The sequence below is a fragment of the Pristiophorus japonicus genome, chromosome 22 (assembly GCF_044704955.1).
Source record: "Pristiophorus japonicus isolate sPriJap1 chromosome 22, sPriJap1.hap1, whole genome shotgun sequence".
Lineage (NCBI taxonomy): Eukaryota > Metazoa > Chordata > Chondrichthyes > Pristiophoridae > Pristiophorus > Pristiophorus japonicus.
Window position 1 is genome coordinate 27,177,934 of NC_091998.1, and position 21,875 is coordinate 27,199,808.

At 45.6% G+C, this 21,875-nt stretch overlaps 1 protein-coding gene across 1 annotated transcript in view; it reads right to left on the minus strand.

Moving 5' to 3' along the window:
• Window positions 1-292: 292 nt before the first annotated feature.
• Window positions 293-21,875, minus strand: part of cuedc2 (CUE domain containing 2) — a 28,151-nt gene continuing 6,568 nt past the window's right edge. Inside the window, exons 2-6 of the mRNA XM_070865410.1 lie at window positions 19,166-19,272; window positions 16,635-16,778; window positions 10,728-10,789; window positions 1,064-1,194; window positions 293-371 (exon numbers count right to left, since the gene is read on the minus strand). Coding sequence (XP_070721511.1) covers window positions 303-371; window positions 1,064-1,194; window positions 10,728-10,789; window positions 16,635-16,778; window positions 19,166-19,239 — 480 coding nt within the window. The 5' untranslated portion in view covers window positions 19,240-19,272 and the 3' untranslated portion in view covers window positions 293-302. The remainder of the gene's footprint in view (window positions 372-1,063; window positions 1,195-10,727; window positions 10,790-16,634; window positions 16,779-19,165; window positions 19,273-21,875) is intronic.

Genomic DNA, 21,875 nt, shown 5'->3' on the forward strand with positions numbered 1-21,875 from the left:
AAGGGATCAAAGGGTATGGAGAGAAAGCAAGAAAGGGGTTCTGAGGTGAACGACCAGCCATGATCTTATTGAATGGTGGTGCAGGCTCGAAGGGCCGAATGGCCTACTCCTGCACCTATTTTCTATGTTTCTAAACGACTCATCAAAACCAGCATTTGCACCGAGACGATCAACCAGGAAAGAAAGGCCCCAAATCTCGACTCATCTTGTAAATAGTTACACTATTGACTTTGGGGGGGGGGGGGTGGCGGGGAGTGTTACATATGTAAACCTGTAAATACCTTGCTTAACCACCAGAGGGCTCATCCCCTGGAGTCCCAAGGGATCCCACAATCTCTTGGGAGAACCTGCTGGAGAGGCACTCTGGAGACCTGCAATAAAAGACTACGGTCACACTTTACTTTGAGCTCACAATATCTAGTCAGACTCTTTATCCATTCATAATATTTGCCATGTTTTATTTTATAAGCCAGGAGCACTGTTGATGTCATGCAAAATTTTTAGTCTTGCCGGGTAGGCCCAGGGTACAGACTCATGTTCTCCATAAAGATCGGACTGGGACTGCTGTCTGTTCTGTTCAACTCATCAGACCCCAGAACTGTGCCGATTGGTTCAGTCAGAAAGCAACCAATCGCAATTGCCGAAAAAAATAAATCTGTGGCAAACCACCAGCAGGAGTTTGCCAAAGTCCGTCTCGGCTAACCTTCAGCCCGGTCCCACTTCCCACAAGTTCTGCGCAGACCTATTTCTAGGCTCCAGACTCCACTGCTGCCACCCGCCACAGCTCTACGCACAGATAAATCCCTACTCAAGGTCACATCAAACCCTCTCGATTCCGGGTCTCGTCAAAACCCTCTGCTGCCTCTTTATACTGTCTGATTCAGTGGCTTCCTTATTCTGCAGTGGTTACCCTTTGGGTACGAAAGCCCCATCGGACTTCCCTTCGCTTCCCAATTTGTGAATGTTAAACGTAAGCCCCCTGGTTTTTGAAGCCCTCAGCAGCGGGAGCAATTGGCCTGGATCAATATAGCCAGTTCCTTTTACAATCTGTAGAGAAGCCTACCTTTGCGCTGGCTCCCTCCCCTGCCACTGAATTGCTTTCTGGCTCTATTGATTCCTTCTCCTCCAGGCCGCTTGCTTGCTCCTTCGAAGAGGACTTGGTGTCTTGAGAGGCCGCAGGGGGAGGAACATTTTCTGTGAAGACACAAAAAAAAGATGCAATGAGATGGCAACATCCAACTACCCATCTATATATTTAAGCCTTTTCTCTTGCACATGTAGGTTGAGCATGAACTAGCATCAGTCACACCTGTACCTTACTGGCTAAACTGTACACTCCCTCACACCTGCACCTTACTGGCTATACTGAATTCCTTAAATACATCAGGCAGCAAAACTACCAATCACTAACCAGCAAGTGTGGCAAAGTCAACCAATAAAATCGCTCCAAACATATTTTCAAAATGGCCATCTTGACATTGGTGTTGCTCTGGGGATGACCCATTACTTTACAGGATTTCTGGACGCTTTATCCACAGAAAGGGGTTATAAAAGGAGTTACATTTGAATGTTGTGGTTTTAAACTGAAGGTTATTCACATAAATGTTATAAAGTACGGAGACAGAAGGTGGTTAAATTACCAATGAGAAAGGCATTTAATTTGTTTCCTCAAAGACTGAAAACAGTAAGCGATCTGTTAGCCTGTCTCAGTAATCGATAAACATCTCGGCCATTATGTAGGAAGGTCCCTGGCCCCAGGTGCTTGACAGGGGTTTTATGGTATAATCCCTCCCTTCGAGGGGAAGGAGAAGGCGTTAGGGCAGAAACACTGCTCGGGGTGGCCTTTGACAGTCTTACAAGGTTAGCATACTGGATGGTAAAAATAAATACTTACATTTATATAGCGCCTGTCACAACATTGGGATGTCCCAAAGTGTTTTACAACCAATAAAGTACTTTTGAAGTGTAGTCACTGTTGTAATGGAGGAATATGCGCACAGCAAGCTCCCACAAACAGCAATGTGATAATGAGTAGATAACTTGGTTTTTTTAAGCGATGTTGGTTGAGGGATAAATATTGTGCCATGGGATCTTTTAAATCCACCCAAGAGAGCAGTCAGGGCCTCGGTTTAACATCTTGTATGAAAAACAGCAGCTCCAACAGTGCAGCACTCCCTCAGTACTGCGCTGAAGCGTCAGCCTAGATTTTGTGCTCAAATCTCTGGAGTGGGACCTGAACCCATAACCTGCTGATTCAAAGGCGAGAGTGCGATCCACTGAGCTACAGATGATGCTTTAGAAATTAGACGTTATTCTGCTTAAATCAAAGAAAAACAACCCACTGATGTGGGGAATATAGCATGCACATTATGTTATATTCTTGCCTAAAGACAAGCTGCACTGTTGTTCTGTATTTTCATTTCCGGTCTAATAATTAAGAGAGTTTAATGTTTCGGCCTGATATCATCACAAAGTGTAAACCAGATATCTATTTAGGACATGCTAAAAACACAATATTTAATTTGTAGGTCAGAGGGACGTAGTGTTGATATCTCCTCAGTTACATTATTGTATTACATTGTTTGCATGCCTGACACAAGACTCCCAAACCAAGCGCTCTACTCAGAACTCCTAACTTTTAAATGCGTGGGCCCTTTAACTGGCTGAGCGGCCCATTCATTTTTTGCACATGTGCAATTATTGAAAAGCTGGTGAGTGGCCTGCGCAGGGCCCCCCAATGCTGCATGGCTGCGCAGCTTAGCATGGACATTGTACGGGATCGCTTACGGGAGCGACTGAAATTAATGAACCCGAGAGTTTCTGCGGCTGACCTGAATATGTAGCACGCACGGAATAAACATCATAAAATGAAAGAAAATGAAAGAATTCACAACCAAGTAATTAAACTGGTCACATCCTATTCCCTACTTGCTCCGCTTCACGCGCGTAAACATCTTGAGCTCTAGTTCTGGCGCAGCCTCCCACAGATTTGCTCCAGGCCTTTGGAATTGTATCTATGATTTGGTCTACAATTCCCAGGCACCCGTCTCTCTCTCTCTCTCTCTCTCTCTCTCTCTGTGGCCTGGATCTGCCAGGAGAGCCAAGAACTGGAGCAGCCAGGAGATCAGAGCTGAAAACCTGCAGAAACAGAGCTGGCCAGGAGGTTCGAGCTGAGAATCTGGGGGAGCGCATAAGAACATAAGAAATAGGAGCAAGAATAGGCCATTCGGCCCCTCGAGCCTGCTCCGCCATTTAATACGATCATGGCAGATTCGATCATGGACTCAGATCCACTTCCCTGCCCGCTCCCCATAACCCTTTATCGGTTAAGAAAATGCCTATCTCTGTCTTAAATTTATTCAATGACCCAGCTTCCACAGCTCTCTGAGGCAGCAAATTATAGATTTACAACCTTCTGAGAAGAAATTTCTCCTCATCTCAGTTTTAAATGGGCGGCCCCTTATTCTAAGACCATGCCCTCTAGTTCTAGTCTCCCCCATCAGTAGAAACATCCTCTCTGCATCCACCTTGTCAAACCTCCTCATAATCATATTCGTTTCGATAAGATCACCTCTCATTCTTCTGAATTCCAATGAGTAGAGACCTAACCTTCTCAACCTTTCCTCATAAGTCAACCCTCTCATCCCCGGAATCAACTTAGTGAACCTTCTCTGAACTGCCTCCAAAGCAAGTATATCCTTTCTTAAATATGGAAACCAAAACTGCACGCAGTATTCCAGGTGTGGCCTCACCAATACCCTGTATAGCTGTAGCAAGACTTCCCTGCTTTTATACTCCATCCCCTTTGCAATAAAGGTCAAGATTCCATTGGCCTTCCTGATCACTTGCTGTACCTGCATACTAACCTTTTGTGTTTCATGCACCAGGATTCCCCAGGCCCTACTGTACTGCAGCACAACTGGTCAGAGCTGAGAATGTGGAGGACTGAACCAGAGGAGTGGTCCCAGCATTTTAAATTGGGTGCTGCAGAATCACTGAGAAAGTTGGTCATTAGATTGTTTTTCGGAGTGGCAGAAAGGGGTGGAGAGGGATGGTATTTTAAACGGAGCAGAGCTGAAGGGGAGGCGAGGGGTTAATACTGTAAAACGTCACACTTTGTTACAGATGTGGGCTACCTAGTTAAACACGTTTGTAACTTAGCAGAATAATACGCTGCATGTTACCTAATACAAAGCTCCTCTCATTAAACAGGGTACATCATCCTGCAAACGTAAGATGTAAATGTCTGCTTGGCTCAGTTGGTAGCTCTCGTGCTTGAAGTTTCTGCTGGGTGTTAAAGATCCCGTGGCACTATTTGAAGATGGGTAAGGATTTTCTCTGCTGATCAGAGGTTAGACCACATTTGGAGTACTGTTATCAGTTCTGGTCTCCATATTATAAAAAAAGGATTTAGGAGGCACTGGAGAAAGTGCAAAAAAGACTTTTCAGAATGGTACCAGAATTGAGAGGTTATACCTATGATGAAGCATTGCACAGACTGGGGCTCTTCTCTCCAGAAAAGGGAAGACTGAGGGGTGACCTGATAAGAGGATTTTAAGATTATGAAAGGATTTGATAGAGTCGACATAGATAGATGTTGCCACTAGCAGGTGAAACCAGAACTAGGGGCCATAAATATAAGATAGTCACTCATAAATCCATCAGGGAATTCAGGAGAAACTTCTTTACCCAGAGAGTGGTTAGAATGTGGAACATGCTACCACAGGGAGTAGCTGAGGCAACCAGCATAGACACATTTAAGGGGAAGCTAGATAAACATGAGGGAGAAAGGAATAGAAGGATATTTTGATGGGGAGGGAGGAAGCTGGTGTGGAGCGTAAACACCAACATAAACCTGTTGGGCCGAACGGTCTGTTTCTCTGCTATAATATTATGTAAGACTATACAGAAAATCACTTGCAATTCAGGTAATCTTTTAATAAAATAAATCAATAAATATATTCAACGTAACTCTACAAGTCTTGCACTCAGTGCGAGTTTAGTGGTCATTATAAAATAAGATACTGTTTCTCCGCACAATACTGAGGCCGCAATTCTGGAATCTGCATATTGATCAAGTGATGTACTGCACCCAGTTCCAATGGTGTTCTGATGAAGGATCTCATCCAAAGTGTTGAAAAGTCTCGCTCTGTCAGATGGTGACAGTACTATGTACTTTCAGATCAATTTGTTTCACAGTTCCAGCGTATGTTTATTTTTGAGTGGACAAGGATGACTTACTCCCATTATGCCCCAACTAAACAACAGCCGTGGCATTTCCTTCACACTTTGGTGTTTTTGTTTTAAATGCAGACTGTTCTTCTGAGCGTGGTAAAAGACATATTTTCTCTTTCCCCCATGCTACCTGTAGCTGCAGATACTCCACCTGCTCTCAGGTTCCCAACGTCTCTCTGAGCACCTGCCTATACTCCGCAACAGAGATACTCCAATGCCTGATTTCAAACTTTATTCTCAGGATATGAGCAACAATGAAAAGTTCCACACTGACTGTCCGCCCTAGTTACCCAGAGAAGGTGGTTGGTGTGGTACCAACAGTAACCAGTGGCTCAGTGGGCAGCACTCTCACCTCTAAGTCAGTAGGTTGTGGGTTCAAGTCCCACTCCAGAAACTTGAACACATAATCTAGGCCGACACTCCTAGTGCAGTGCTGAGGGAGTGCTGCACTGTTGGAGGTGCCATCTTTCAGATGAGACATTAAACCGAGACCCCGTCTGCTCTCAGGTGGACGTAAAAGATTCTATGGCACCATTTCAAGAAGAGCAGGGGAATTTCTCTGGTGTCCTGGCCAATATTTAGCAAATCAACAGAACAAAAATAGATTAGCTGGTCATTATCACATTGCTGTTTGTGAGCACTTGCTGTGCACAAATTGGCTGCTGCATTTCCTACATTAAAACAGTGACTATACGTCAAAAAGTACTTAATTGGTTGTAAAGCACTTTGGGATATCCTGTGGTTGTGAAAGGTGCTGTATAAATGCACGTCTTTCTTTCATTCTTTTACAACTACAGAACCAGTGGGAAGCTGTTCAACCTTTGCCGTCTCCAGGCTAGGTCCAAGACCACTCCAACGTTTGTCGTCGAGCTACAGTACGCGGACGATACCTGCGTCTGTGCACACAGAGGCTGAACTCCAGGACACAGTCGACATATTTACCAAGGCATATGAAAGCATAGGCCTTACGCTAAACATTAGTAAGACAAAGGTCCTCCACCAGATCTGTCCTCGCCACACAGCACTGCCCCCAGACATCAAGATCCACGGCGTGGCCCTGGACAACGTGGACCACTTCCCCTATCTCGGGAGCCTCCTATCAATAAGAGCAGGCATTGACGATGAGATCCAACACCGCCCCAGTGTAGCCTTCGGCCGTCTGAGGAAAAGAGTGTTTGAAGACCAGTCCCTCAAAACTGTCACCAAGCTCATGGTCTACAGGGCCGTAGTATTACCCGCCCTCCTGTATGGCTCAGAGACATGGACCACGTACAGTAGACACCTCAAGTCGCTAGAGAAATACCACCAGCGAGGTCTCCGCAAGATCCTGCAAATCCCCTGGGAGGACAGACGCACAAACGTTAGCGTCCTCGTCCAGGCCAACATCCCCAGCATTGAAGCACTGACTACACTTTATCAGCTCCCTGGGCAGGCCATGCAGTTCACATGCCAGACACGAGACTCCCAAAGCAAGCGCTCTACTCGGAACTCGTCCACGGCAAACGAGCCAAAGGCAGAGGAAACGTTACAAAGACACCCTCAAAGCCTCACTGATAAAGTGCGACATCCCCACTGACACCTGGGAGTCCCTGGCCAAAGACCGCCCCAAGTGGAGGAAGTGCATCCGAGAGGGCGCTGAGCTCCTCGGGTATCGTCACCAAGAGCATGCAGAAATCAAGCGCAGGCAGCGGAAGGAACGTGCGGCAAACCAGACTCCCTGCCCACCCTTTCCCTCAACGACTATCTGTCCCACCTGTGACAGAGACTGTGGTTCTCATATTGGACTGTTCAGCCACCTAAGGACTCATGCTAAGAGTGGAAGCAAGTCTTCCTCGATTCCGAGGGGCTGCCTATGATGATTACAAATAGGCCATTTCTAAAGGTGTTAAGAGTCAATCATGTGGTGCGAAACTGGAGACACATGTAGGCCATTAGTGAGTGAATTGGGTTTTTAACAACAGATTTCATGGTCACTTTTTTTTCCCTAGTACTAATCCACAAATGACCAAGTTTATGGAATACCATTTAACAACTTGCCATGATGGGATTTGAACTCAAACTCTGGACTACTGGAACCAATACACTATTCTTCCCATCTCCAATAGTCTAATTTCTTCTTGGTCTTTAATTTCCTTGAGTCCTCATGTCTCATATGATGCACCACCAGCTCCCAGTGATAGCGAAAGTGGATAGAACCTGTGGTACTGCAGACACTACAGGGGCACTACTGAATAAATACCAGCCAGGAGTACTTTGGATTTGAATAGATCACAAAGTAGAGGGACAGGAGTCTGTGCTCTAGAATAAGGGCTTCATGCGACAGTCTCAGGTTTGGTCCTGGCAATGATGTTACGAGTGGTAGTTATTAGCAGTGCCTTCATACTTCATGCTTTCTCTCGCCCGATTAAAAAAAAGATCTGGAATCTGTCATTTAGAACTCGCCCTAGTGGACTACTGCACCACCTAGTGGACAACCGATGTAATGCAATTACTGCTGAAAATACAATTAATGGATCATGTGATGACAAGTTCCTGAAGAGCCATCTTGTGTATTTATGTGTGTTTGTGATGTCGTAAAGAATGGCCCTGAAATTCCAGCTTCCCCGGGTCTGTATGGAGTTCCTATGGACCGGGAAGGCATCGGAAATGATGGTTTCCAGCGCACAATGCGCATGTTTCTGGCTTGACAGATGGCCGCATCTCGGGAGCGAGGACACTTGTAAGTGGAAATTTCCGATATTTACGCTTACTAATGTCCTCAAAAATCTTGCGCCTGCTTTTACTTTTACAGGTGCAAGTGTTTTAAAAAACAAAAATATATAAAAATAAAAAGTTATTGAAACATATTTTATCATTAAAAACCCTCCCCACAATGGTAAGTTTATTTTAAAAAATGTTTTTAAAAATCGGGAAATTATTTTTTTTAAAGACATTAATAACTTTAATTTAAATGAATGTAGTGTAATTATTTTCTATTTTTTATTAGTGTTTTGGGTGTTTCGGGCTCTATCACTATCATAGTAATAGGAGTTTAGGACCCTGCGGAACTCCTATTACTATGATACCTTACCTGATTGGCTGCCCAGAGCCATGTGAGACCAGCTCGAGGCCTGCGCACGCATCGACGGCACGCGCTGAGAATCGCAGTCGAAGGAGGCCTCAGCATCGGAAAGTCCAACGTGGGCCGCAGCTTAAGGTAGGTGCGTATTTTTTCTCGAAAATGCCCGCGGGAAGGCCAAAACGGAATTACAGGGCCAATATTTCACAGAATCAAGCCTCAGAAAGTCAATATTCGCTGCGAGTGGCGAGTGGTTCGCTGTGGACAGTGAGTGGTCACTTCACACAAAGTTGTGTGTTGCTGGCAGACAGCCCACGAGTTCAGAACTGCCCTCACAGGAGAGGACGATGTGTGGAAAATGACACTGCCTGCTCCGCCAGTGGGCAGGAGTATTGGGGTTCAGGTATTGGCTCAGGTTGTTTTGTCTGAACAGTTGTTTTATAGGCAAACGTGGCAGCCAACTTGTGCACAAGGCCCCACAAATAACAGGCTGGATTTTTTTGAGTCTTCTCCACTCCGTTTTTCGCTCCGGGGAGGCGGCACTGGTGACAGTATGGTGTTTTGGTCAGGCGGTCAGCCTCCAGTGCCCCTCGGGTCAGGTTTAGCGGCAGTGCTGCGCAGCACCGCCCAGAAGAGCTGCGCCCGGTGTGCAATGTCCCTGGTTGTGACACCGGCGCGAGTTTTGATTCTTGCCCGACGCGTACGCTGCAAAGCGTGCCCTGCACTGACTACCTGGGAAATCGGGGCGGTCCAACCATGCCATTAGTGGCGAGGTAAATAATGGACTAAGGTAAGTGCGATTGTTTTTTCTTTTAATTTCTTTGTGATTTGTGTTGTGGTGGCATGGGCAATGTTTTTGTGGGGTTTTGTTTTAAGGTTTCTCCCCCCCACCCCACAGACGTCTCTCGTCGCGCTCCCGGCCCGGCTCTTTAGTTCGGGAGTTTCCCAACCCAACGCCTCTCTTAGCGCTGCGTCCCAGCACTCAGGGCCCAGCTGCCCAAACTTACCTACTGAGGTGCAAACTATTCCCGGGCGCTAACTTTACTGTCCCACCACCATTATCGCCCCAAAAACAACAAGGCCGAAAATCCAGCCCAGATGTTCTGTTTTAGTTGTTCCTTGAAGATTCGGGGTCTGAAGACCGTTCTGGTGCTCATTTTCAATGTAAAATAGTATCCATTGTATACAAAATCCCTTTACTGTTTTTGATGTAAAAGTTGGTCATTTAAATATTGCAGAATTTATGTCTCCCAGAACTTAATTGACAGCCTACAAGACTGTCAGTGAAATTATGAGTAATGGATGTAAAATGCAGCCTTTGGAATACTCCCACGATAGACTTCATAAACATTCCTTTCATTCCTGTAGACACTGGGAATGCCTTTATTTTAAATGTCACCATATTCGCACTTCCATAGGAATGCATACAAGTGATAAAAGAGACCATAAACATGATTGACGGCCATGAGTAAAATTGCAGCTTTAAGTAATTACTTTGGTGTTTACTCCCCTGCACATAAATCGCTGACATTTACCACAGCATTTCTGTGTGTCTCTCTCCCCCACCCTCCCTGTGCACGCACACAGAACATAAGAAATAGGAGCAGGAGTCGGCCATTTGGCCCCTCAAGCCTGCTCTGCCATTCAATAAGATCATGGCTGATCTGATCTTGGCCTCAACTCCACTTTCCTGCCCGCTCCCCATAACCCTTGACTCCCCTGTAGTTCAAAAATCTGTCTATCTCCACCTTAAATATATTCAATGACCCAGCCTCCACAGCTCTCTGGGGTAGAGAATTCCAAAGATTCACGACCCTCAGAGAAGAAATTTCTCCTCGTCTCCATTTTAAATGGGCGACCCTTATTGAGAAACTATGCCCCCTAGTTCTAGATTCCCCCACGAGGGGAAACATCCTCTCTGCATCTACCCTGTTAAGCCCCCTCAGAATCTTGTATGTTTCAATAAGGTCACCTCTCATTCTTCTAAACTCCAATGAGTACAGGCCCAACCTGCTCAACAGACGCCCGTGTGTGCACAGACACACACAGACAGACAGGCGCACACAGACAGACAGGCACACACAGACAGACAGACCGACACGCACACAGAGAGACAGGCACACAGACAGACAGGCGCACACACAGACAGACAGGCACACACACAGACAGACAGGCACACACACAGACAGACAGGCGCACAGACACAGACAGGCACACACCTGCCCTTGCAGGGTCCACTGGATAGTGATTAGGAAAGGGGACCCAGGAATAATGTTTCCCATTCTCCGGCGCAGAGGTACTGATGCCAATTACAGCACCCAGAACGACTGCTCTCAGCCCAGGGATTGAACCAGTGACCATGTGGCCTGCTCGGTTTAGCCTATACTACGATGTTTCTGCAGCAGCCCCACTCGGCACAGTCCTTGGGACTTACCTTTGTTACGAGCTTCGATCAGACGTGCGGCCAAATCAAACATCATCTCACAGATAGTGACGCTGAAAAATAAAAAAAAGGTCCTTTTTAATCTGTTAACAAAAGTACTAATCCCCTCCATTATCACATTTATCATCTGAATGGCTGAGCTCTACAGACCAGCAAGGTTCCAGGTTTGATCGATGTGCAGGTGAGTGATTCCGAGGCACTGATTAACGCCGCTGAATAAACCTCCCCTTCTCCTGGTGGGACAGCGACCAGCTCACTGGGAGATCAGGAGCTAACGTGTATCCCCCGTTGATCTGTGCTGAAAAGGAGGACCAGAGGGGAAAAAGGCCATCACAAAAATCTAATGGAAAATCTCCCATTGCTACAAGGAGACAGTACTGGCTGTTCAGCTGCAACAGGAGGGCTCAGGGGAATTCACTGAATCTGCACACCATGAATGAGTATGATCGACAACAACAACTTGTATTTATATAGCGCCTTTAACGTAGTGACACGTCCCAAGGCGCTTCACAGGAGTATTATGTGATAAAAATTTGACACTGAGCGGAATAAGTAGAAATTAGCGCAGGTGACCAAAAGCTTGGTCAGAGAGGTAGATTTTAAGGAGCGTCTTGAAGGAGGAAATTGAGGTAGAGAGGCGGAGAGGTTTAGGGAGGGAGTTCCAGAGCTTGGGACCTAGGAAACAGAAGGCACGGCCACCGATGGCTGAGCGATTAGAATCAGGGATGCTCAAGAGGGCAGAATTAGAGGAGCGAAGATATCTTGGGGGGTTGTGAGGCTGGAGGAGATTACAGAGATAGGGAGAGGCGAGGACGATGGAGGGATTTGAAAATAAGGATAAGAATTTTGAAATCGAGGCATTGCTTAACCGGAAGCCAGTGTAGGTCAGCGAGCACAGGGGTGATGGGTGAGTGGGACTTGGTGCGAGTTAAGACACGGGCAGCCAAGTTTTGGATCAGCTCTAGTTTACGTAGGTTAGAATATGGATCAATCTGAAACTAGTCGTGAGTTAACAATTCCTCATCCTTCACATACTTGGCCAATCCTGGTTGGTTCTAGGGAAATGACATGCTGTGAACAACCATAAACATTCTCATCCTTTCCCAGATCCTCTACTCTGGAAAAGGCTGCTGCCTTGTGCGGTGGATGCTGATTTGCTGAATCCCTTCAAGTGAGAGCTGGACCTGTTTGTGGCTGGGGTGGCGATCACCTCTTGGTCGGTACTTCAGGGAATTCAGGGCCAGAGTGATCGCTTGGACTAGTTTTGATCGTCTACCCACCCCTGCAAATTGGCCTGGGTTTTTTGACCTCTCCCAGGAGATCACAAGGAAGGATATACCTGCATTGGAGGCTGTTCAGAGAAGGCTCACGAGGTTGATTCCGGAGTTGAGGGGGTTGATTTATGAAGATAGGTTGAGTAGGTTGGGCTTGTACTCATTGGAGTTCAGAAGAATGAGCGGTGATCTTATGCAAACATATAAGATAATGAGGGGACTCGACAAGGATATTGCCACTCATGGGGGAAACTAAAACTAGGGGACATAGTCTCAGAATAAGGGGCCGCCCATTTAAAACTGAGATGAGGAGGAATTTCTCTCAGAGGGTTGTAAATCTGTGGAATTCTCTGCCCCAGAGAGCTGTGGAGGCTGGGTCATTGAATATACTTAAGGTGGAGATAGACAGATTTTTGAGCGATAAGGGAGTAAAGGGTTATGGGGAGCGGGTGGGGAAGTGGAGCCGAGTCCATGATTATCAGATCAGCCATGATCTTATTGAATGGCGGAGCAGGCTCGAGGGGCCAAAGACCTAATCCTGCTCCTATTTCATACATTCTTATGTTTCAGGTGGGGTGGAGTGTACATGTTGTGATACACAAGTATGGCGATTGTATGGGACAGGCTGGATGGATCACAGGGTCTTTACCTGTCCATCATTGCTCGGACGTTCACCCACTATGCAAGGGGACTAAAAATTGGACACAATATTCTAGATGAGGCCTAACCAATGTCTTACACAAGGCCAGTAGATTGCACTTGGTTTTATATTGGAGCACCCTAGCCGTACATCCCAGTACTCTGTTTGCTCTGGCCCCACAGCACTGGTGCTGAACCTTTAGAGACTCATGTACTGCAACACCCAAGTCTCTTTCCCGCTCAACGGACTTGAGTTTGGTGCCCTGCATGGTGCATACATGCTTGGTGTTAGACCTGCACTATATTAAATGTCATCTGCCAGATCCGGGAACATTCTCCCATCATATCTAGGTTTGATTGTAGTTGTTTTGTCTTACCAAGATTCTCACACTCACACAAATCTTTGTTATCATTCGCGAACGTGTGGGCAATTCCCCCCGACACCTTCAATCCGCTCATTAATAAATTGTGAGGAGCAATGATTCCATCGCTGATCCTTACCGGACACCACACAGCACCACCAATATTGATAACAATCTTCTGCCTACAAGACAGTATCCAATTTCTTATTCCACTCAAGATCTTTCCTTCAATCCCGCAGGGCTCTCAAAATACCCTACTGCATGGCATCTTGAGAAACGCTTTTTGAAAATCCTGCGATATCATGTCAACCGAGCTAACATCATCCACCAACCTAGTAATTCCCTCAAACAATTCCACCAGGTTCGTAAGAAGTGACCTTCTTTTCCAGAAGCCATGATGAGAAGCTTTAATAACTCCTTCCTTATATCAGCTGTGGCTCAGTGGGTAGCACACATGCCTCTGAATCAGAAGGTTGTGGGTTCAAGTCCCACTCCAGGAACTTGAGCACATAAATCTAGGCTGCAGTGCTGAGGGAGTGCTGCACTGTCGGAGGTGCCATCTTTCGGATGAGACATTAACCTGTGTGCCCTCTTAGGTGGATGTAAAAGATCACATGGCACTATTTCGAAGAAGAGCAGGGGAGTTATCCCTGGTGTCCTGGCCAATATTTACTATATGTACTGTGCTTTTTCTGTCCTTCTGCGCATGTGTTTGTCGAAATGCCTCCCTGCCGGACCGGAAGTGCAGCCCCGAACCTGAATCATTCCGACCAAGTTGCCCGCTGAGGCCCCGGTCGAGCACTGAGTGGCCCCGACCCTATGGGTAGCCAAGGGGGAGGGGGGGGGGGGTGGTGTAGTGGGAGGGAGGGTCTGGCTGGGAGGGGAAAGAGAGAGACATGGGTGGGGAGAGAGGAAGCTCAGGGAAGACGGATCACGTTCTTACAACCCCTACAAGGGACATCGTTGGACTGGATGAAATCCAGAAGTCACTACACTGTCATTATTCATTTCATACCCAATAAACCTGTTAACAATGCTCCATCTATGGTGGGGGGGGTTAATGTCATATACTTGCGCTGGTGTAAGGAGGGACTACGGCTGGGTGATGCAGCACTTGCATTGGGGTATGGGACTTGCGCTGGGGGACAAGCGACTACGGCTAAGGTAAGGGACTTCGGCTGGCACTCAGTGGCTTCTGGGGAGATCTATCCTCTGTGGCTTCAGGAAGTCAAAGTGGATCGAGTTATAATTTGCGAAGTCAGTGAGAACTTGGGCTGGGTGGTTCGAGTTGCACATTCCAGAAAAACTTCAGGGTGTGGCTTATCCTCCAAGGGGACCAATCAGACAAAGGGTGGGCATTAGTAGAAATAAACACGTCTAATATTTATTCCTCAATCGACATAACAAAAAAACAGATTATCTGGTCATTATCACATTGCTGTTTGTGGAAATTTGCTGTGCGCAAATTGGCTGCCACGTTTCCTATATTACAACAGTGACTACACTCCAAAAAGTACTTCATTGGCTGCAAAGTGCTTTGAGACGACCGGTGGTCGTGAAAGGCGCTATATAAATGTAAGTCTTTCTTTCTCTAATGATCTCGTCTAGCAACTTGCCTATAACTGAAGTCAAGCCAAAGGGTTTATAATCTGCTGGTTCCGACTTTGTGACTTATATTGGTCTAACATGAACCTTCTGACTCTGAGGCAAGAGCGCTACACATGGTCCCCTGGCTTGGTGGATAAAGGCCATGCCTGATCTGGTACAGAGGTAAACAGATCAGAAGGTCAAAGGTTTAATCCCTGCTTTGTGCTGAGTTAAGTTATCTAACCCGTGGACAATGGAGGGCAAAAATAAATTAGTCCCAGTCTTCATTACTATCCGGTGGCCCATTGGAAAGTACGCGTCTGCGGATGAGTTTGGCTGTGGCACTCCTCATGGGCGAATAGATGCCAACACGAGCTGCCTACATATGAAGAATAACCACTTGGGTGAGCCATCATGTCCAGAAAGAGGGAAAGAAAGAACTTGCGGATCTCAGGACATTCTCAAAACGCTTTACAACAAATGGTGGTGGGATAAATATTGGCCAGGACACCGGGGACAACTTCCCTGCTCTTTTTCGAAATAATACTGTGGGATCTTTTACATCCACCTGAGAGGACAGACGGAGCCTCGGTTTAATGTCTCATCTAAAAGACGGTGCCTCTGATAGACCTGCACTGGAGTGTCAACCTGGATTTTGTGCTCAAGTCGCTGGAGTGGGACTTGAACCCATAACCTTCTAACTCACAGATAAGAGTGCTATCCACTGAGCCACGGCTGATGGGAAACTGTAGTGAGCTAGAGCCTGCACCTGATAAAGTGAAACATCCCCACTAACATCTGGAAGTCCCTGGCCAAAGATCGCTCTAAGTGGAGGAAGTGCATCCGGGAGGGCGCTGAGTGTGGGAGTACAGTCCCACATTTCTGAACTCTTTGCTTCAGCACGTGGTCTGAAGTTTGGATTAAGAAAACAGTAAGATTGAAGTTTGGATTAAAAAACAGGAAGATTGGAAGTTTGGATCGAAAAGACAATGTGGTGCCTTCCAGCCATTGAGTAACTGTTCATTGTCTGGATGTTAAATATTTGAATACCTTAGAACTAAACGATGTTAAGAATAATGGAAATTCATGACTAAACGATTTGATGATGTCTGTATAAGTATTTGATTGTACCTTTCTTACTATTTAATGACATCTGTAGGTTAAACAAGCAATGTTAATTATTTGAGCACCTCGTTACGGTGGGAATAATGGAATATTTGAGTACCTTAGAATTAAACGATGTTAAATATTTGAGTACCTTGTTACAGTGGGAATAATAGTCTGTATGTTAAACGATTCAGAAAGCAGTTAGTCATGATTGAACTTTTATTCTTTGCATTTAGACAAAGGCTTTTTCAGTATAAAGGTGAGACTCACACACACACACACACAGAGCAGAGACACTGGACATTTGGAAGGTGTGTGTCTCAAGCAGCCATGGAAATCGAAGCAACTGCCTTTGTGAAGCGTTCTCAGTAACTTTCATACTTGGTTTGTTTAGTATGAATGTTTAAATAAAAGACTCGATCCTGCCTTTACTACAACTGAGTGTGTGCGGGTAATTCGACGTTAAAAGCAACAAAGCGAAAAGAGCAAGACAGCCGTTTACAACACTGAGCAGCTCGACTCTCGTCACCGAGAGCATGCAGAAACCAAGCGCAGGCAGCGGAAAGAGCGTGCGGCAAACCTGTCCCACCCTCCCTTACCCTCAACGACTATCTGTCCCACCTGTGACAGGGACTGTGGTTCTCATATTGGACTGTTCAGTCACCTAAGAACTCATTTTAAGAGTGGAAGCAAGTCTACCTCAATTCCGAGGGACTGCCTATGATGATGAAGAGAGGTGAAGTGAGCAAATTCGGAAAGAACAAAATATTCCAAATGTCAATATATTAACGGGGATAGTAAAGCTGTCCCTAAATTTTTCTTATCAAATGTTAGACTAATCAATTGTTTACCCCATCAATAATAATACTGTAGGTTCTACAGAATTTAGCATGCTACTAAACTACTTGCAAATGCAAGAAATGCCCTACCTGTTTATCTCTGCAAAGCCTGGGATGTAGGCCTCCATCATTTCCACATACATTTCCACATCGAAGTTCTCTTCAGACGAGTCTGGAGATCCAAGTTCCTCCAGCACACCGGTGATGTAAGAGAGAATCACCTCGTCCATCACACTGTAGGGGTAAAAGCACAATGTCAGCAGGGTTGTTCCTCCACAGTGCGGGTGCAGTCCCAATGCACAGTGTGTAAATCACGGGGGATAATTAAGTGTGCAAGGTATTTTCCAGTAACCTGACTGGAGAAGCAATATAGTTTCTTTCTTTGTCAAGCGGTCAGATCAGTTGAACACCTTCAACTTGATTAAACAGCAACAACTTACTTTTATATAGCACCTTTAACTTAGTAAAACGTTCCAAAACAAAATCTGACACCGAGCCACGTAAGGAGAAAATGACTAGATAAGCTGTTGTTTGGTGTTAGCCAGGACACTACGAGAACGACACTGCTCTTCTTTGAAAAGCGCCTAGGAGATTTTTTACATCCACCTGAGAAGGATGAAGGGACATCGATTTAATATCTCATCCGAAAAACGGCACCTCCGACAATGCCGCATTCCCTCAGTACTCGGTGTTTTTCAGCACTGCACAAAAACACAGGGTCAAGTTAGTATCTTGAACACATCAGACAGTTGTACTTTATTTCAAGCAATCACTAATTACAATATAATCTAAATATAATATAATTATAATATAATATTTTAAATTATCATCCTTGTTTACAAATCCTTCCCTAGCCTCGTCCCTCCCTATCTCTGTAATCTGGGAAGAGGTAGATTTTAAGGAGCGTCTTAAAGGAGGAAAGAGAGGCAGAGAGGTTTAGGGAGGGAATTCCAAAGCTTAGGGCCCAGGCAGCTGAAGGCATGGCTACCAATGGTGGAGCGATTATAATCAGGGATGCTCAAGAGGCCAGAATTAGAGGAGCGCAGATATCGCGGAGGTTTATGGGGCTGGAGGAGATTACAGAGATAGGGAGGGACGAGGCTAGGGAAGGATTTGTAAACAAGGATGATAATTTAAAATATTATATTATAATTATATTATATTTAGATTATATTGTAATTAGTGATTGCTTGAAATAAAGTACAACTGTCTGATGTGTTCAAGATACTAACTTGACCCTGTGTTTTTGTGCAGTGCTGAAAAACACCGAGTACTGAGGGAATGCGGCATTGTCGGAGGTGCCGTTTTTCGGATGAGATATTAAATCGATGTCCCTTCATCCTTCTCAGGTGGATGTAAAAAATCTCCTAGGCGCTTTTCAAAGAAGAGCAGTGTCGTTCTCGTAGTGTCCTGGCTAACACCAAACAACAGCTTATCTAGTCATTTTCATTGCTGCTTGTGGGAGCTTGCTGTGCACAAATTGGCTGCTGTGTTTCCCGACATTACAACAGGGACTACACTTCAAATGTACTTCAGTGGATGTAAAGTACTCGGAGAAGTTTTGGGATCATGAAAGGCAATGCATTAAATGCTAATTCTGTTTATGTATTTAACCCACCATGAGGCTGTAATCTATGCATTTAATATATAAATCTTATGCCCAACAGGAAATGAATGATACAGAACAGATATCCTATCCTGGACCATCTGAAAACTGTCTCAAAACTGTCCAGTTGTAGCATGCATCTGCCACCAAAGGACTAACAAGGTTCAAGTGTGAGCACATCTGAGAAGCTCAGCTAAGGACACTTTCTGTGAACTGGCACACGCATTCAACCGCCCCTCTCCTTCCCCACCCCCCCCCACCCATCTCGCCCATGAGATAGAGATAGAAGAAGAACAGACAGGGACACATACACTAGATATATGACTTATATAAATGGATCTAGGAGTAAACTTAGGTATGTTGGTGGACCAGTCTAATCCAGCAGATACCAGTCCTGCTTTCAGGTGGTTCCACGAGCTTGGTTGTGTGAAAGTTGTCACCAATTCAGTGGGTAGCACTCTCGCCTCCGAGTCAGAAGGTTGTAGGTTCAAGTCCCACTCCAGAAACTTGAGCAGAAAATCTAGGCCGACGCTGCCCGTGCAGTACTGAGGGAGTGCCGCACTGTCGGAGATGACGTCTTTCAGATAAGGTGTTAAACCGAGGCCCCGCCTGCCATCCTAGGTGGATGTAAAAGATCCCGTGGCATCCCTACATTACAACAGTGACTACACTCCAAAAGTATTTCATTGTCTGTGAAGCGCTTTGAGATGCCCAGTGGTCATGAAAGGTGCTATGTGAATGCAAGTCTTTTCTTTATGGCATTATTCAAAGAAAAGCAGAGGTTCTTTCCAGTGTCCTGGCCACTATTAATCCCTCAACCAACATCTAAAACAGATTATCAGGTTAATATTTCATTGCTGTTTGTGGGACCTTGCTGTGTGCAATTTCCTACTTTACAACAATGACCACACTTCAAAAGTACTTCATTGGTTGTAAAGCACTTTGGGACGCCCTGAAGCTTTGAAAGGCGCTATATAAATGCAAGTTCTTTCATTTCCTTTCTTTTATCACCCACCTGAGATCAGCATCAGGGATGTGCAAGTGAACAAACTGGGCCAGCAAGTCGTGGATAATTTTTTCCAATGCCATGGTTCCAACATGTGAAGGGTAACAAGTTCCCACCTACAGAAACAAGGCATATCAAGGCTTTCACACTGAAATGGAAAAGACAGACTTATCTTAAAACAACAGAATAATGCCACATTTTAATGCCTGGTCTCATCTCCTCCCCCTGACAACCTGATGCTAAAGCTTTGAATGGAATTATATACGGTTCTTTAAAATGTTATGTCTTTATATTTAAATGTCACATGGAAATAAAGTCAGGATGTGTAAACAGTCTGATGCCAAGAGAGTTGTTACATTTAAAATTCAATGTACATATTGGGTATAAAGTTAGAATTCAGTCAAGAAACTCAGATGTCTCAAACTGTAAACATGAAGGCCAAGTGATTGACACGTCCGAACCCTACGATCAATTTGTTTTATCAAGCTGTCAACTCATTCCCTGATGCCTGCTGCACACCATATGATCACCAAAGCCTAACCATCTATCAAAAGTCAAGTTCTTACTGTTACTTTGCCATCGCTCTTCACTGCTAGCGCCAATGGGTGTCGAGCTGGAGTGAGGTTAACCTGGGCGGGGAAGGCCAGCTGGGGGAAGAAATAGCTGGGATCTGGGCTGCGAGACAGAAGCTGCCATAATGTAGAATAATCCTGAGTAGGGGGCAGCAGGCTTTCATGAGATCAAGGCTCAGGACTAGAAAAGTGATACAGGGGGAGAAGTCACAGAATGACCCCACCACTGTCAGCGGTGGCTCAGTGGGTACCACACTCACCTCTGAGTCAGAAGGTTGTGGGTTCAAGTCCCACTTCAGGAACTAGAGCACAAAAAAATCTAGGCTGACATTCCCAGTGCAGTGCTGAGGGAGTGCTGCGGTCACAGGTGCTGGCTTTCGGATGAGACGTTAAACCGAGGCCCCATCTGCTCTCAGGTGGAAATAAAAGATACCATGGCACTATTTCTTCGAAGAAGAGCAGGGGAGTTATCCTTGGTGTCCTGGGGCCAATATTTATCCCTCAATCAACAGAACAAAAAACGATTATCTGGTCATTATCACATTGCTGTGTGTGGGAGTTTGCTGTGTGCAAGTTGGCTGCCGTGTCTCCCACATTACAACAGTGACTACACTCCAAAAGTACTTCATTGGTTGTAAAGCACTTTGAGATGTCTGGTGGTAGTGAAAGGTGCTATATAAATGCAAGTCTTTCTTTCTTTTACACCTCCACCCCCACAAAAAAAAAATCAAACTCAGCATTAGACCTCATTTAATGCTTTGAAGTTCTATGTCCAAATATCACAGAAGGAGACAATATATTTGGGAAATATAGTTTGTTATGGGAAGTCATCATCATAGGCAGTTCTTCGGAATCGAGGAAGACTTGCTTCCGCTCTTAACATGAGTTGTTAGGTGGCTGAACAGTCCAATACAACTCTTTTTGGAAAACAAAATTAAGCAGCTAAATCAAGTGCCCCCCGATCTGGGGGATGCTCCAAACACTTTTCACGTGCCCTTTTTTTGTGTTTTTAAAAAAATTTTTGGTGATTTTTGTGGGGTTTTTTGGGGCAGTAAAACTATAAATTTTACAAGTGCCCCCTATAAAAGGGGAGGGGGAAAACTGCCCACCAGCACCAGGTGTCTTTCACTTGTTTATCCCAAATTTTCAGCAGCTGGGACAACAAGAATTCAGGTTCTACCAAGATTTGAACTCAGATCGCTGGATTCACAGTCCAGAATGCTCACCATTACACCATGGAACCAACAAGTCCAATACAAGAGCCACAGTCTGGGACAGTCGTTGAGGGAAAGGGTGGGTGGGGCTGGTTTGCCGCACGCTCTTTCTGCTGCCTGCGCTTGATTTCTGTATGCTCTCGGCGATGAGATGCGAGGTACTCAGCGCCCTCCCGGATGCACTTCCTCCACCTAGGGCGGTCTTTGGCCAGGGACTCCCAGGTGTCAGTGGGGATGTCGCACTTTATCAGGGAGGCTTTGAGGGTGTCCTTGTAACGTTTTCTCTGCCCACCTTTAGCTCGTTTGCCGTGAAGGAGTTCCGAGTAGGGCGCTTGCTTTGGGAGTCTCGTGTCTGGCATGTGAACAATGTGGCCTGCCCAGCAAAGCTGATTGAGTGTGGTCAGTGATTCAATGCTGGGGATGTTGGCCTGGTCGAGGAAGCTAACATAGGAAGTACTAATGGGCCAGAACCCCGAAAGGGAGTAGCCCTAGAGAGGCTGGAAGGCCAGGCAGGAATGGGAGGGAGGGCGACACGATCAATTGGCTCCTTATTATTCTGGTGACCCATTTATTGGCCATTAACCAATGGCCATCACATGGTTACAAGAGACACTGGTGAATATAATCCTTTTTAATTAGGTGAATTGCTATAAGTTGATCTCCCATGGCATTGCTCTGGTAAGCATAATGTAAGTGCATCTCTCTACTCGTATTCCACGAGTTCTTTGTCCTCAGTTTGTCACTTTCTAAATGTTGGTCATGCTTTCCTTCATTGTCATCTGCTTCTAACTTTTCCTTCCCTTTTCTCTGGCTCCTCTCTCGTCTGTAGGGTTCCTCCTCTCTCTATTCACATCCTAGAGGCCTGAAGCCAGTCAATGGGCTTGTACTCTGACAGCTGCGGAACTGATCTCATTGCTCCTTGAATGCCAAGAG